The following is a 16,980-nucleotide window of genomic DNA, read 5'->3' as shown; positions in this document are numbered from 1 at the left end:
ATAAGTAAAAATCAGTTGCTTCCAACGAACGATGATATAATATTATTTGATGGTTGTTTCGTTTTGTCCTGAAGCAAAAAGTCCCCACGTATTATTAAACAAGATTGAACTACTATCATTGTGAACCTTCATTAACATTCAACGTCGAGGAATTTAATAACCGGTGTCATCTAGATAATTGTACAAACTTCTAAGGCTCTGATTCCGTTTAATTTAGACAGAGAAAATAATGAATATGAGCTTTTTTCTATTCAAAACAATGTTACAGCATAAATTTTGTAACATCATCTGAATTTATAATACTAAAAAAAACGTTTTCCTTTATTTCCCTCAGTGTCCGTCTCATAGCATTATCTATCATAATTCCTGCAATACGCTTAAATTTAGCATATTATATAGCGACGACAGTGTAAGTACCACCTTACATTTGGGGAAAAAATGGTAATAATGTCAATTTGGCATATTGCATGTTTGTGTCTTGTAAACATGTAGCTGTTTTAGAATATGGCATACGGTAGGATTGACAAGAAGTTCCTTGTACAATTTAACATATTTTAAAAATTTATGTACAAATATTTGAGATTTTTTTACAAGTTCTGCATTCTTTCTTCAACCTACCTAATATTGCCATAACTGTGTCTGATTTCATTATCTCTATAGACCCCCGGGCAATAAAGTAAATGGCAGTAAGAATATCGCCCGGGTGTATCAACGTGTCTCCCGGTGGCGCATGCGTTGTTCTAAACTTCATAGATAAGGCACGTAGGCAGCCTGAAATATAAACAAATAAATAAATACAAAATAATCTCATTTAAAGTCATATGAAACGAGTGACTGGTGAAAAACAAAGTTTATCCAATTCTTGACCTAATCCATGTGTATATCATAAATTCAGTCTTCTGTGCACGTTATGCAAACATATCGTATAATCGTCAATTTTATTTCCTCTCTGTCTGTTATAATGTGAAAATATGACAGCTCATTATTTGTCGTGTTTTGAAGCCGTAGTTCACCGATTGTCACCTTATAATAAAAAATCAACAAAGAAGCATGGCTATTGAGCACGTGTATAACGTGTACATTGTACAATTAGATAATAGTTTATTTCAGCGACAGATACATGTGCATTGCGATCACCGGATTTTTACGAGAATGACCACCGTCAGGTCATCTGCATACGGAAAATATTTGGCGAATTGCTTCCTGGAAGCAAGCAATTAAAAAAAAGTAAACTTCTTCTAAATGTGGACAAATTAAAGAATTTTCTTCAGAAAAAAAGTATATGTACACACTCAAGTTTAATTATGACAACTATCCATTTTGTTATAAAAAACATTTTGTCTTTCTATGTTGTAATGTTATACATTTAAGGGTATGGTGAAGGTTGGCGCCTGATAAATGTGTTTAAACTCGCTGGATTTGTTTGCGCCTGTCTTAACTCAGGAACCTAATGTTCATTGGTTGTCGTTTGTTAATTTGACATACAAATGTTTCTAGTTTCTAGTTTTCTATATAGATTAGACCGTTTGTTTTCCTGCTTGAATGGTTTTACATTAGTAATTATTGGAGCCCTTCATAACTTACTGTTCGGTGTGAGACAAGGCTGAAGGCCGTTTTTAAACCTATAATTGTTTACGTTTTGCGTTTACGTAATTGTAACTTGTATGGAGAGTTGTCTAATTGGCACTCACACCACATCTTCTTATATCTTATTTTATGAAAACAGGATAGACCAATGCAAATAATGTGTTGTATGTTGTCTTATTTGTACGTCCATCTTTTAATAGGAAAAGGTGTTGGTGGTTGGGTATTTGTTGTACTGTCTGATATATTGGGTAATTCCTGTTATTTCTTTATGTATTATGTAACAAATTCATGCTATTTACATCTGAAGAAGTTTATTTTTTCAAAGATCACAATACAATGGATTCAGTATTATTCGTTGAATACCAATTTTTGTGGATTTCGTGGGTGTATGCGAACCACGAAATTAGATAATCAACGACTGACTATTGTCCTAAAGATATGTATGTAGACTTCTGTAAATCCACGAAATTTCATATCCACCAACAAGCAAGTTTTCTTTAGTCCACGAAAATTTGTACCCACGAAAATAAATAAATCTACGGTAAATTGGTATTAAAAATGATGAACATGAGTTAAGATGGGTTGTATGCATGAAACCGCTAAATTTGACACCGGTTTTTATTATCTTTCAATTTTGAATGTACGGTCATTGAAATAAATAAAAATAACTATTTTTTGCATCGATTGACGTTCTTTTTCAACTTTATATGAACGTAAATTGAAATAAATAAAAAATAAATCTCTATTCATCGATTGCCAATCTTAACCATGACGATTAATGCTTCATCTTAATAGCACACGTTCTACATTCACGTTGAAAAATTACCCTTTCAAGATTGCTAGGAAATACTTTGTAAGGATGACGCCATAAGACATACGTAATTAAACTTGGAGATTTAATGAAAACAAAGACATTTTTCATTTTATTTATTCTTTTCCAATCCAATAGCTTCGGCGATCAATCAAAGCACCATTTGTTTAAAGATTCCATAACCTTGGGGTTTTAATTGTGAAAAAAAGATAAATGCATTCATTTGTTTCACCCAGAATACGTGCGGAAATTTCAACACAAATATTACTTGAAAAAGCGTTGTTTTTAAAACGACTTTTTTTTAATATGTATAGTTGACAAAATCTAATTTTAAGACTTTAGAAGAATGAGTCATGTAAGACATGTCAACATTACACAAAAGAATTGAACACAAAGACACGACAAGATACATTTTAAAAGCGGGTTATTCCACTCACAATTGTGATACCAAAATATAAAGATATGGTATGAATACCAATAAGACCAAAAGACATCCCTCAATGACAGCACGGAAGCCTTACCATTGAGAAACATAAATCAACATTTAACCTGGGGTGAATTCAGATACTTAACAGTCTTTTTCAAATGCTTCATTGGTGACATTGCTCTAGCTGCGAGTGTAAATTAATAAAAAAAAACTCATTTTGAATGGTATAAATGGTGGAAAATGTTTTCATATATATATATATATATATATAGCAAAAGTAAATAAACACGGTGTACAGAATGTATATAATAATATTTTTAAATTTGCAAACTACATTTCACATCAAATAATAACAGTTCGTTAAAATATTGTCACTAGCGCTTTCATACCTTCTGGCAATCTTCAGGCGACGTTTTAACAATGTCCTTGACGACACTGCCGTTGGTAACGTTTATTACGTTACAATAACGATAAGGGGAGATAAATCAAACGTGTTTAAGTAGATCCGTTTAATTTTGGCTGAAAGTCCTTTATAAAGTGTGCTTCCTTTGCCAGTCTTTTATATTTGTTCGATTCGTTCATTTTATAGAACGGATATACGGTAAATTTTCCACTACTGCACGTTTCGAAATGTTCGCTCACATCTTGCATTCGTGTGGATGGATCTCGTATCTGTTGTCTGTGAACACGAACTCTTTGACAAATTGAGTTACCAGTCTGTCCGATGTACCATTCCTTGCAAGTGCTGCATACAATACAGTAAATAAGGTTTACCGTTTTGCAATTCATGTCTGCATTTGGAATAATGGTTTGGCCGTTTTTCAATGTTATTTGCGGGCCGGTTGCCATGTATTCACAAAGACCACATCATATATATATATATATATATATAATGTCTAAAAATAGCAACAATCAACATTCAATCTAATTAAGCGTGGATCAGTTTGTGAAAATAAACTGATACAGTTACTGAATTAAAATTATATAAATGTCTAAGAATATAACTAAAACACACTAATTGATACATTAAAAAGTTCTATTAGATGTTAAATAGAAATACGCAATATTTCGCTAAACAAATTAGGTTCATCAGGCGTGTGCATCTCTCAAGGTGAAATCGGATGCATGACAGAAAAATATTTTTGTAGCTTAATCTATACAAGATTTGAGGGATGGGTGTAACATATTAATTCGGTCATAAAATATGTTTGTAGCTACAACTACATGAAGTTGGAATAAAAGTTTAACACATTTATAGATGTTCGATTAATTGTATGAATTTTTATAAATTAATTTGTATGATTTCAAGATAACTATGGTTTTGATTTGCTTTGAAATCTTTTTTCGTCTCTCTCATTGAGTCCATCAGGTTCAAGAGTTCGTAACTGGTGCATCCAAAATCTCTCTCTTTTTTGTCTTCCTTCTGTATCCCAATTTTGATTTTTCTCAATGATTTGAAATGTGATGTTTTCAAAATCATGTCCTGCTCTTAAAAGGTGTCTTGTAATTGGGCAGTTCCTTTCTTTTGTATAAAATGACCGATGGTTATTTAGTCGGATGTTAAATGGGTTTCTGTTTCACCAACATATTGTAATTTGCAAGTTCCACACGTTAGAACATAAATGCAATTTTGCGTTTTGCAATTTGATGTTATAAATATGTTGTAATTTTTCTTTGTGACTGTGCTGATGAACTGGGTTTCTATATTGGCGACTTTGCAGCACTTACAATTGCCCCTTCCGCATTGTTTATAACCTCCGATTGTTGATATCTCCCGTTTAGATACTTTGGATGATACTAGAATATCTTTGAGGTTTTTTGGTCTGCGGTAAGCCATAACGGGAGGTGATGGAAAAATCTCGCTTAAGGAAGGATCATTTTCAATAAGACGCCAGTGTTTGTGGACAATTGATGAAATATTTGTCAGATGAGGATGAAAGCTAACAACAAACGGGATTTTATTTGTCTGGGCCGTCTTTTCTTTGTATTCAAGTAGGTTTGTTCGTTCTTTTTCGTTTGCTTTTCCGAAAGCTTCTGAAATACTTTTGTTCTTATAACCTCTTGATTTGAGTTGCTGTCTGAGTTGCCCTAAACGATGGTTTAACTTTGATTCCGATGAACAAATCCGTTTTAACCTGATGGCTTGGCTGTACGGAATGCTCCGGGAGCAGTGTTTCGGGTGACAACTCTTCGGAGAGAGAAATTGGTGTTTATCAGTTTTTTTGGTGTGAAGGTCTGTTGTCATGACTCCGTTTTCTAAAGTTATGGTGGTGTCGAGAAACGCAATTTTCTCATTTGAAACTTCAGATGTGAACTTGATCGATTGATGAAAGTTGTTACAGAAATCGAGAAATTCTTGCAGGCGTTCTGCAGTTTCGTTCCATTTGATGTCGATGTCATCAATATAACGGAGCCAAGACAAGGGTTTGTATGGTACATTCGAAAGGATGCGTTCTTCGAGACTCCCCATGAAAATGTTGGCAAAAGAAGGTGCCATTTTGGTTCCCATACTGGTACCGTCAACCTGCAAGTAGTGCTGGTCGTTGAATACAAAATTGTTGTTTTCAAGCACTAGTCTCAGCAACTGAACCAGACAGTCTGTTGGGGGATGTTTAACCTTACGATTGTTCCATACCTGTTCACAAGCGACTATTCCTTCATTTTTGGGAATATTTGTGTACAAAGAAGACACATCCATCGATACCAAAATTGTGTTGTTTGGTAAGGGGTTTTATGAATCCATTTTCTTCAAATAATCTGTAGTATCTTGAATGTAAGATGGCATTGTTCTAACATGTGGTCTGAGATGGTAATCCACGAATTCAGATATTTTTTCGGTTGGATGGCCATTTGCAGATACTATCGGTCTTCCCGGAATCCCTTCTTAAATAACCATCGGTCATTTTATACAAAAGAAAGGAACTGCCCAATTACAAGACACCTTTTAAGAGCAGGACATGATTTTGAAAACATCACATTTCAAATCATTGAGAAAAATCAAAATTGGGATACACAAGGAAGACAAAAAAGAGAGAGATTTTGGATGCACCAGTTACGAACTCTTGAACCTGATGGACTCAATGAGAGAGACGAAAAAAGATTTCAAAGCAAATCAAAACCATAGTTATCTTGAAATCATACAAATTAATTTATAAAAATTCATACAATTAATCGAACATCTATAAATGTGTTAAACTTTTATTCCAACTTCATGTAGTTGTAGCTACAAACATATTTTATGACCGAATTAATATGTTACACCCATCCCTCAAATCTTGTATAGATTAAGCTACAAAAATATTTTTCTGTCATGCATCCGATTTCACCTTGAGAGATGCACACGCCTGATGAAGCTAATTTGTTTAGCGAAATATTGCGTATTTCTATTTAACATCTAATAGAACTTTTTAATGTATCAATTAGTGTGTTTTAGTTATATTCTTAGACATTTATATATATATATATATGAAATAATGGGTATGCCTTGTCACTCTGAAAGAACAATATAAACAATATGACCGAGCGCTTGAGCATTATAACAAATAAAGCGTTTATGGTATATTTTTTTTAAGTTTGAGCATGCTAATTATACATGAATTTCAAACAAGGCTGCGATAAAGGAATGCTATAAAGATTTCGTTACGCAAGGTATGCGATACGGGACATGTGATACAAGGTATGCGATACGAGAAATGTGATACAAGGTATGCGATACGCGAAATGTGATATAATGGGTATGCGATACGAGAAATGTGATACAATGGGTATGCGATACGGGAAATGTGATACAAGCTATCCGATACGGGAAATGTAATACAAGGTATGCGATATGGGAAATATGATACAAGGTATGTGCTACGGGCATATGTTTGAGCATGCTCATTATACATGAGTTTCAAACAAAGCTGCGAAAAGGGGAATACAATAAAGAGTTCGTGACGCAAGGTATGCGATATGGGACATGTGATACAAGGTATGCGATACGGGAAATGTGATACAAGGTATGCGATACGGGAAATGTGATACAAGGTATGGGATACGGGAAATGTGATACAAGGTATGCGATATGGGAAATGTGATACAAGGTATGCGATACGGGAAATGTGATACAAGGTATGCGATACGGGCATATACATGTAGGGCTTGCAATACATGGAAAGCAATTAAAAATGTGCGGTACAGGGCTCGGGGTTTCCGAAAAAGTATACAAGCTCTCTCACTTTTTATATTGGTTCTTTTATGCTGAGTTCACACGTAATTCGAATTCGATTCGCATTAACTAATTCGAAGTTTAATTCGCCTTCGAAACGTTAAACGTCCTAACGTCAATTCTAATTCGAATTGGAATGCGCGTCAAATTCGCTTCACTGTCCTAACGACGTTAACTTTTAATTCGGATTAACAAAAACGTATTTCGAATAAAAAAAGAAGAGTGTGTGAACGCGATTAGCGAATTCGATTAGCATTCGATTCGAATTAAAGGTACATGTGAACGAGGCATTACAAAAGATTTTTTACTTTCATAAAATTGTGTTACAAATAACTCTCAGAATTCTGAATCATAGTCTGATGTACTCTTACTTATTGATTTCTTTATTTAATATATTCATTATTCGAACACACCACTTATTTCTTTAAAAAGGCCGTATATCTAACCGCCTGTCAAGTTGAGATGAAATACTTAATCTTCTCGTCTAATAAATTGTATAGTTGAAATAGATGGAAACGTATCATTTTGTCTGAAATTGACCGATCACGCAAATCAATAAGTTTTTGACATTTTTTGTCTTTTACATTCGTATTGCCATTGTGTGTGTCTTACAAATCATCACTTAAAGTGGTCAGACCATGTCATTGGAAAACAAGTTGTATAGACGGGTTAAAAGAAGACAAGCCTTCATATATGGCAGGACATCTTAAGTTTTGACTCTTAGGGTTCATATAAGTATGCTATATGCATGAAAGCTTAAGTACATCAAAGAGTTTTAATATAAGTAGTAAAGTCTATACGGTTACAACTAAAAGCACATAGAACCCAACTTGTTGTTTATCAAAAATAATATGATATATATATATATATATATTAGTATTTGTTAAGTCAGGACAACCATTTAACAACAAACCGGTGTATTATTTTCATTTCAACGCGCCATTCCTTATTCCTGAGGTTCTATTCAAAAACTAGAACCTAGTCAATTAGACACATACAGTTTGTTTTTGGTGGAAGATGCCGGAGTGCCTTGAGAGAACCACTGACCTTCGGCAGAAAAAACTAGCAATAGTAGACTAACATTATTGGATTCGAAGGGACCTGCAACGTGGTGAATACAAACTCACAACTTTAGAGGTGACAGAATAATGATTGATACAGTATATTTACCACTTAGACTCTTATTTGATTATGACAGTGCGGAAAGATTTTTGTTTTTAATAGTTTAAACTCGATTACGTTTGAAAGATGGACATGAGCATATGATTACTATTCTTAAATACTGACTCTGTACAGATGCAATCTAAGAATAAGGCATTCGAGTATCACATATAATATATTTTGAATATTATTTTCGCATTATAGTGTTTATATTTTATACCCTGCTTATGAATTGTGAATTATAATACATCGCCCTTTTTAATATGAATGGACCTTGAATTCGTTTGTCTGCAAGCTTTTTCAAACTACATTGTAGTTGGTACTTTAAATTTTATGCATTTCCAAAATTATACAATGCTATAGAATTTAAATTAGATGTAATACTGTAAACGTCTTTTAATGTAATGTATCATTCAACCACATATCTGTGTTGTATAATTTTATGTTTCGAATCTCACAGCTTCTTATTGAATATTAAAAGTTTTGTTCTGTTGACAAATATCACAGTCATACTATTTCTCATTTTTTGTCTTATCACCATTAGTTTTTCTTAAAACTCCTAAATGTTAGATTAAACGATTTTACAAAATTGTCTTTATGATTTTTCCACTTTGCGTCAAGACTAAGAGTTAAACCAAAGTATATATGAATTGAATTGTTAGATTTGCAGATTCATGAAAAGAAAACAATTTTACTTGTGACCCTCAAATAGTGCTTTAGTACTGGCATGAAGTAAATTATCGTTTAAATAACAAATATTCAGTTCATCAAGTTTATATTTTACTTTAACTATAGATTTAACTCTCACAGGAAATAATTTAGGTGATCTGCGTATGGTTTGTTTTGCTTTTTAAAAAGGGAACATCTTGATCTCGAGGGTATACGATGATGTTTCTTTCAAAAACATGTGTTGTGCACTCTCAAAATCGATCATGATCCGGTAGATGTCAGTTGAATTTTTAAAATTAAAAAAAACAAACGTTTTGATGAGGCTCTAGATGCGGTTAATGGAATTGAGAATATTCGATCAAGACTACAGAAAAAACGGGATAAACAATAAAGAAAAGAGAAAAATGGCTTGAAATCAACATTAACGAAATTCAGACTAAAAAAGTAAACAGTTATAATGGTTGATGAGATATAGAAATAAAAAATACATTTGAACATATGTCTTACATGTACATTTCATAAATATTACCAAAAGTGACAACTGTTTAATACGAGTTATCGAACCTATCATATTAACATCCGGGTATTACCAATTTTCTGTATTACTAAACTGATTCTTAAATAAGGTGTTCCTCGTAGTCTTGTCACATATTTGTTTTGTTCAATTTTTGTTTATATAAAAAATAAGATGTGGTATGATTGCCAATGAGACAACTGTCCACAAGAGACCAAAATGACACAGAAATTAACAACTATAGGTCACCAAACGGCCTTAAACAATGACAATAGCACGTCTTATTCAGATAAGTTACTCCGTGAAAGATTAGCTAGAGTTAAAAACAAAATGCAAATAGCAAAAATCTGATCCGAATAAATGTGTTTGTTATTTCATCCTTGATGGATACATAAAAAAGCAACTGATAGAAATATACTAAAACACGGGGTCGGCATGACTTGTAATCTTTAAAAGTGCAAAGACCGAAGACCGAAACGTACAAACGAGGTTACTTGTATCAACTTCCCATCCACAGAGTTATAATTCCGGATACATCACTGCTTTTTCTTTAGATGAAAGAAAATTACATGACTTTATAAATGTTCAAGGCTGATCAATTTCTATAATACATAATATTTTCCATTTCTAATTCTTAGATCCTTGCAGATGAGAGGAAATGGTTGTCAGGCTGATATAAGAGATTATTTCCTATAGTCAATAGATTTAACAATAGTACATTTATTTATAAAATCCATTTTCTAATTATGTAATCATAAAATTGTGACTTTGATCCTCTTTATTAAAGAAATCAGTGATTACATTGGCCATGCTTTACATATTTATCTGACAAGTTTCAAAGAAATAATCTGTTAAATAGTTCTGTCGAAAATCAAACAATAACGTTGTACTTTGTTGATACAAACGTTTCCTGATAATGGCCATTACTTGTTTAATGAAATATTTTCATACTGGGATGGCTATTGTGGTATTAGAGGGATACAGCTTGAGGTTGCAGTTGCGCAGTACTATCTCATCTAATACCGGAAGTGTTATGACGTAATAGAATGAAATATTTTTATACTGGCATGGCTATTGTGGTATTAGAGGGATGTAGCTTTGATTAAACTCGACGGTTTACTAGGAAATATTAAGAACAACGGGTATTGCAATTGTTCGTACACCAAAGTCAAAATAATGTCACGTCATTGGCTAAATTTTCATCGGTAATGATGTGCGTTTGTCAATCTCTGCATTTTTTATGTCTCTGTAGAAAAGAGGGACGAAAGATACCAAAGGGACAGTCAAACTCATAAATCTAAAACAAACTGACAACGCCATGGCTAAAAATGAAAAGGACAAACAAACAACAGCACACACGGCACAACATAGAAAACTAAAGAATAAACAACACGAACCCCACCAAAAAACTAGGGGTGATAATGTCACCCATATTTCATGATTTTCTGAAACGTTGAATGAGAACATCCAGAATTTCGAAAACCATTATTTTAGGGCATATTAAAAGGTACGGAATGGAACCTTCATTTTAAGGTACTTAATAAAGTAAATTCCTATTTATAGTTCTATACGAAATCTCCTGAATAGTGAAATTACTACCACGAACAATTCTTGTGTTGAATGTTTCATTTCTATTGAACAGCAAACAGCCGTATAATTACAACCTTTCAGTCCAGTAAGACGAGAAGCTATATTTATCAGACGTCTTTGCACAAAGATATAATACAGACTTTTCACTACCAGAAAATATTACTAAAGTTCAAGTTTAATCAATTTTATCATTTTGTTATTCATATATTTATAACTTTACTCCTTTCTATCAAAGCAATTGATGATTGCATCGGCCATGTTATACATTTGTCAAGAAACTCCTATAGAAGAATGTTTTGAATGCATGGAACTCCTACAGAAGGCATGTATCAAATACATGGAAGAGCTTCATTGCATAAAATACATTTTATCTGATATAAAGCAATAATGGTGTACGCTGAAGTTTCAAGCCATTACAACGGTCATGTTATACATTTATCATGGAACTCCTAAAGAACGAATGAATAGATTATATTTTGTCTGATTTTAAGCAATACTGATACACACTGCAGTTTCAAGCCATTACAACGGTCATGTTATACATTTATCATGGAACTCCTAAAGTACGGATGTTTAGAATACATTTTGTCTGGTATAAAGCAATAATGGCATACTCGGCATTCACAAAATGTTAATGTTGCAAGCGATTGCCTCTTTAATGAAATATATTATTTTTTGTATTTACAATGGAAACACTAATTATCAACAGTTGACAGTTAGGCCTTTCGACGATACTTTACAACTTAATTTATTTTTTCGTGGCTTCTTATATAAACCGTTATAGTTTCAAATATAGGCAGTCCTTATTAACTTTTTGATGTAACTGAATAATTATTTTAACAAATGTGACAAGAAGTACAAGTGATTGCGTTCTCAAATAATTTCTTATGTAAAGAAATCCAAAGAGAGACGCACGATACTAATGTGATAATCAAATTGGTATTTCGAAAACAAACAGACAATGCCATGACAAAAAATGAAACAAAATGACACGTGACAAACAACAGTAGACAACACACAACACAAACCCCATTGACACAAACGTTTGTATCGTTTTTTTTTTAAAACAAATATATTGATGTCATAGTTTTATCAGTGTTGACAGCATACGATACAGATTACACACTGGTGCACCAAGGAACGTTGGAAACACAGATATTTTTTTCTTCTAATAAGCAACTATAGATGGTGATGGTACATGATGTATTTGTCTTCATATAAAAGCGCCAAACGCCTTCTGTCCACTACCGTTAGCGTCAAATGAACATTTTATAGTCGTTAATATTATCGAATTTTAATGGTTCTTACGTGGTTTAATTGGTACAAATTGATTTTTAATTTCCAGTTCGCGTATTACGTAATTTTACTTAACCAAGTTTTCAAAAGTCACACGTGCAATGTCAACCTTAAATGGTTTGTCTATATGTGTTGTGGGCACATAAATCCCCGCATGTATCGTTATTTTTTGTTTTACATGTACAATGTAAACGAAGGTAAACTCTTATTCAATTTAGCTAAAGCGCTAAATTCGGGCAAATCAAAAAAAAAAAAAAAAAAAAAAACTAACTGAAGTCCACTTCAGCTTTGGCAATGTCCAGAAAAAAGGGATGATGCATCAATTTATGATATAAATGCATCACATAAAAAAACAGAGCATGGCAAAAAAATGCAAAGGACAACACTTTTAATTGTGCGTTAACTTATTTTTTACATATCACTAGAATCCGTACCGATTAACATTTTAACTTAAAAAGGTGTTTGGGTTGGGGGCTGGGGTTTTTATCTGAGTAAGAATAATTTGACTATCCCAACAAATTATCTTCTTCCAAATTTAGCACTATAATGTATAGAGAACATTTGGATTAAAAATATTTTTGTTGGCCATTTGCTTGACCAAAACATTTTTTTCTATCAAATTGAGGATCATAATTTTTTTTAAAGGAAAAAAAAACCGAACCCCTCTTAAATTTAAATGGTCGTTCCCTTAGCATAACTTACAGTATATTTATGTAATTCAATCGGCAATCCTCCGGTGATTTCGCTACGAATAATATATATTACTATAAACTCACCTGGACTTGCTGATTTAAAAGCAGGACAATTATTCAGCAAGTTATTGTTGAACCACCTGGAATGGGTCCCTTAAAAGCTGGACAATTATTCACCATGTTTCTATAAACTCACCTGGACTGGCTCCTTTAAAAGCAGGACAATTATCCAGTATGTTACTATGAACTCACCTGGACTGGCTCCTTTAAAAGCTGTACAATTATTCACTGTGTTCCTATAAATTCACCTGGACTGGCTCCTTTAAAAGATGGACAATTATTCAGTATGTTACTATGAACTCACCTGGACTGGCTCCTTTAAAAGCTGGACAATTATTCACTGTGTTTCTATAAACTCACCTGGACTGGCTCCTTTAAAAGCAGGACAATTATTCAGTATGTTACTATGATCTCACCTGGACTGGCTCCTTTAAAAGCAAGACATTTATTCAGTATGTTACTATAAAAGCACCTGGACTGGCCCCGTTAAAAGCAGGACAATTAACCAGTATGTAATAATAAACTCACCTGTACTGGCTCCTTTAAAAGCAGGACAATTATTCAGTGTGTTAATATAAACTCACCTGGACTGGCTCCTTTAAAAGCTGGACAATTATTCACTGTGTTCCTATAAACTCACCTGGACTGGCTCCTTTAAAAGCAGGACAATTATTCAGTATGTTACTATGATTTTAACTGGACTGGCTCCTTTAAAAATTGGACAATTATTCACTGTGTTCCTATAAACTCACCTGGACTGGCTCCTTTAAAAGCAGGACATTTTTTCAGTATGTTACTATGATCTCACCTGGACTGGCCCCTTTAAAAGCTGGACAATTATTTATTATGTTACTATAAAATCACCTGGACTGGCCCCTTTAAAAGCAGGACAATTATTCATTATGTTACTATAAAATCACCTGGACTGGCTCCGTTAAAGGCATGACAAATATCCATCATGTTACTATAAAATCACCTGGACTGGCTCCTTTAAAAGCAGGACAATTATTCAGTATGTTACTACCGACCGTGCAAGGGCTGTATAGCCAGTCAAGGTCGTTAAAAACTTCCATTTGTTGTATGTTACTATAAACTCACCTGGACTGGCTCCTTTAAAAGCTGGACAATTATTCAGTATGTAACTATGAACTTTCCTGGACTGGCTCCTTTAAAAGCAGGACAGTTATTCAGTAAGTTTTTGTTGAGATGTAAACATATATCGGATTATTCATTATGTTACTATAAACTCACCTGGACTGGCTCATTTAAAAGCAGGACAATTATTCAGTGTGTTCCTATAAACTCATCTGGACTGGGTCCTTTAAAGGCAAGACAATTATTCAGTATGTTACTATAAACTTACCTGGACTGGCCCCGTTAAAAGCAGAACAATTAACCAGTATGTTACTATAAACTCACCTGGACTAGCTCCTTTAAAAGCAGGACAATTATTCAGTGTGTTACTATAAACTCACCTGGACTGGCTCCTTTAAAAGCTGGACAATTATTCAGTATGTTACTATAAACTCACCTGGACTGGCTCCTTTAAAAGCTGGACAATTATTCAGTATGTAACCATGAACTCACCTGGACTGGCTCCTTTAAAAGCTGCACAATTATTCACTATGTTACTATAAACTCACCTGGACTGGCTCCTTTAAAAGCAGGACAATTATCCAGTATGTTACTATGAACTCACCTGGACTGGCTCCTTTAAAAGCTGGACAGTTATTCAGTAAGTTTTTGTTGAGATGTAAACATATATCGGATTGTAGGCACTCGGGAAAACTTTTTAAAACCTGCCAATATAAAAAAATAAAAAATGTATACAATCATAAGAATGAAAATGAAAGGAAACGCATTTCAAATACATCGTAGAATCAACCTCAAAGACTCATTGCTCTTAGATATTCGTGAAATATTTGTAACTGGACGTTAATAAAATCAATCAATAAGTGATTGCTAATCATTTTATAAGTTTCGGAACGTCACGATTGTAGATGCCTGTACATTTAGGTATTTGACAGTTTTTGTAGAATTCTGTCATGTGTGCTTAACTTTTAATGGTTCTAGTGAATGATAAGTAACGCATTCGATAGTTATGAAGTGCGTAGATTTGATAACTTGATCTTTCATTCATTCTGTAATTTAACATCCAGTACTGCAGACATTCTTCAGTTTAGGATCGACAATACTTTTTGAAATAGCCATCATAGCCATTTGAGAACAAAACTGCATAAAGTATATATGACGTCAAATCCTCCCTTTTCCCAGCTGAATTGCTTTGAGAAAATGTTGACAGCAAGTAAGAATACTGATCTCAATAGTATTGGCAAACTATTATGGCAAGCCGTTCTCGTCAAAAATATGTTTAAACCCTTTTTTTCGAAAAAAAAAAAACACAATGAGATTTAAAAACCTAAAATAACATACTGAGAAACTTGAATTACACACAGAGATTTAAAAAAATGAAAAACACACAATGAAAATTCAAAATTAAACACTGAGATTTTAAAAAGACACACTGAGATGAAATAAATTGAAAAACACACACTGAGAATTGTTAATTACACATTGAGATTTTAAAAATACACACTGAGATTAATATGCAAATTACTCATGAATATTCATGAGATGAATAATTCAACAGATTAATATCTTGATCTCAAAAACTCTTGTCATTATAATGAAATGCGATTCCTTCAACCAACATTCGTAATAATTTTCAAGACTTAACATCGCTCATATTCATAAGTGTGTTGCCTATAATTCAAATCATTACTACCAGTGTATCGGGATTTTTTTTAAACTTAAAACCGTTTAACCATGGGTCCCTTTTCAAAAGTCTTCCAACTGTTACCCTTATTTTGCAAGGTAATCTTTTATATTTTTGTTACGTTTATATGCTATTATAGACACATGAGTAAAAATTTTCACTGCATTCTTTGTTTTTTTGCAGATTGTTCCAATGTTTTCTTATAATTTTGATAAAGTTTATCACCATTTGATTATATTTTGTAACAAGAGTGAGTGGGTATTTTTCTTGTTTTTGTATTTCTAAAGTTTTTTTTTAAAAATAATTTGGAACCAAATCGAAGTACTAACGAGTTGTGTCATCTGGTTGTAATAGATTCAGATTAAGTATGCTAATTAGATATGTGCGCACAAATCTCAGTGTGTAATTTTAAATTCTCAGTGTGTAATTTTAAATTCTCAGTGTGTAATTTCAATTCACAGTGTGCGTTTTCAGTAATGTATTCTCAGTGTGTCTTTTTGAAATCTCAGTGTGTAATTTTCTATTCTCAGTGTGTAATTTTCAATTCTCAGTTTGTGTTTTTCATTTTTGTAATCTCAGTGTTTAATTTTTAATTCTCAGTGTGTAATTTTTAATTCTCAGTGTGTGTTTTGAAGTTTTAAAATACCAGTGTGCTTTGTTGTAATTCTCAGTGCGTAAATTTTCGAAAAATGATTTAAACATAGTTTTGACGAGAACGGCTTGCCATAAACTATCGTTTAAATCCATCCACTTTATTGAAATAACAAAAGTGCATCGTTTACAGAGAATATTATATAAAGTTTCAGATTTAGATTCAAAGCTTTATTTTCTATTTTCCTATACAATATTATTAGTTCTATATATGCATGGTATTTACTTTACATTTTTTCCAATCAAAGTTGGAGTTCCATTATATAATTGGTTAGATTGCATACCTAAGATGCATTAATACCGTTGAAATGTTAACTAAATGTTTCTTTATGTTCTATTAAACGAAATGCAAATCTTAGAAAACGACGCGCATAGAATAAGTAATGGGCAATACTTTAATATTAATGAATGGGTGTTTTTATAATGGCCCTGTTACATGTCAAAGGTCTGTAATAATGGTCGAGGAAGTCTGGAATGGCCCGAGGCAACGCCGAGAGCTATTACAGTCATCCGAGGCCATTATTACTGACCGAGGA

The 16,980-nt window shown here is 33.0% G+C and overlaps 1 protein-coding gene across 3 annotated transcripts in view; it reads right to left on the bottom strand.

The window, feature by feature from the left end:
• The window catches only part of LOC143052751 (voltage-gated inwardly rectifying potassium channel KCNH7-like), a 178,468-nt gene that overhangs the window by 8,302 nt on the left and 153,186 nt on the right, over positions 1-16,980 (bottom strand). For all 3 annotated transcript variants that reach the window (XM_076225857.1, XM_076225858.1, XM_076225859.1), the window contains 2 exons: positions 14,717-14,816; positions 619-771 (listed from right to left, as the gene is read on the bottom strand). In XM_076225857.1, the coding sequence (XP_076081972.1) occupies positions 619-771; positions 14,717-14,816 (253 nt within the window). The remainder of the gene's footprint in view (positions 1-618; positions 772-14,716; positions 14,817-16,980) is intronic.

Source organism: Mytilus galloprovincialis, chromosome 11, assembly GCF_965363235.1.
Source record: "Mytilus galloprovincialis chromosome 11, xbMytGall1.hap1.1, whole genome shotgun sequence".
NCBI classification, from domain to species: Eukaryota; Metazoa; Mollusca; class Bivalvia; order Mytilida; family Mytilidae; genus Mytilus; species Mytilus galloprovincialis.
The sequence above is the reverse complement of the archived record's forward strand: the minus strand, read 5'-3'. Positions and strand labels throughout refer to the sequence as shown.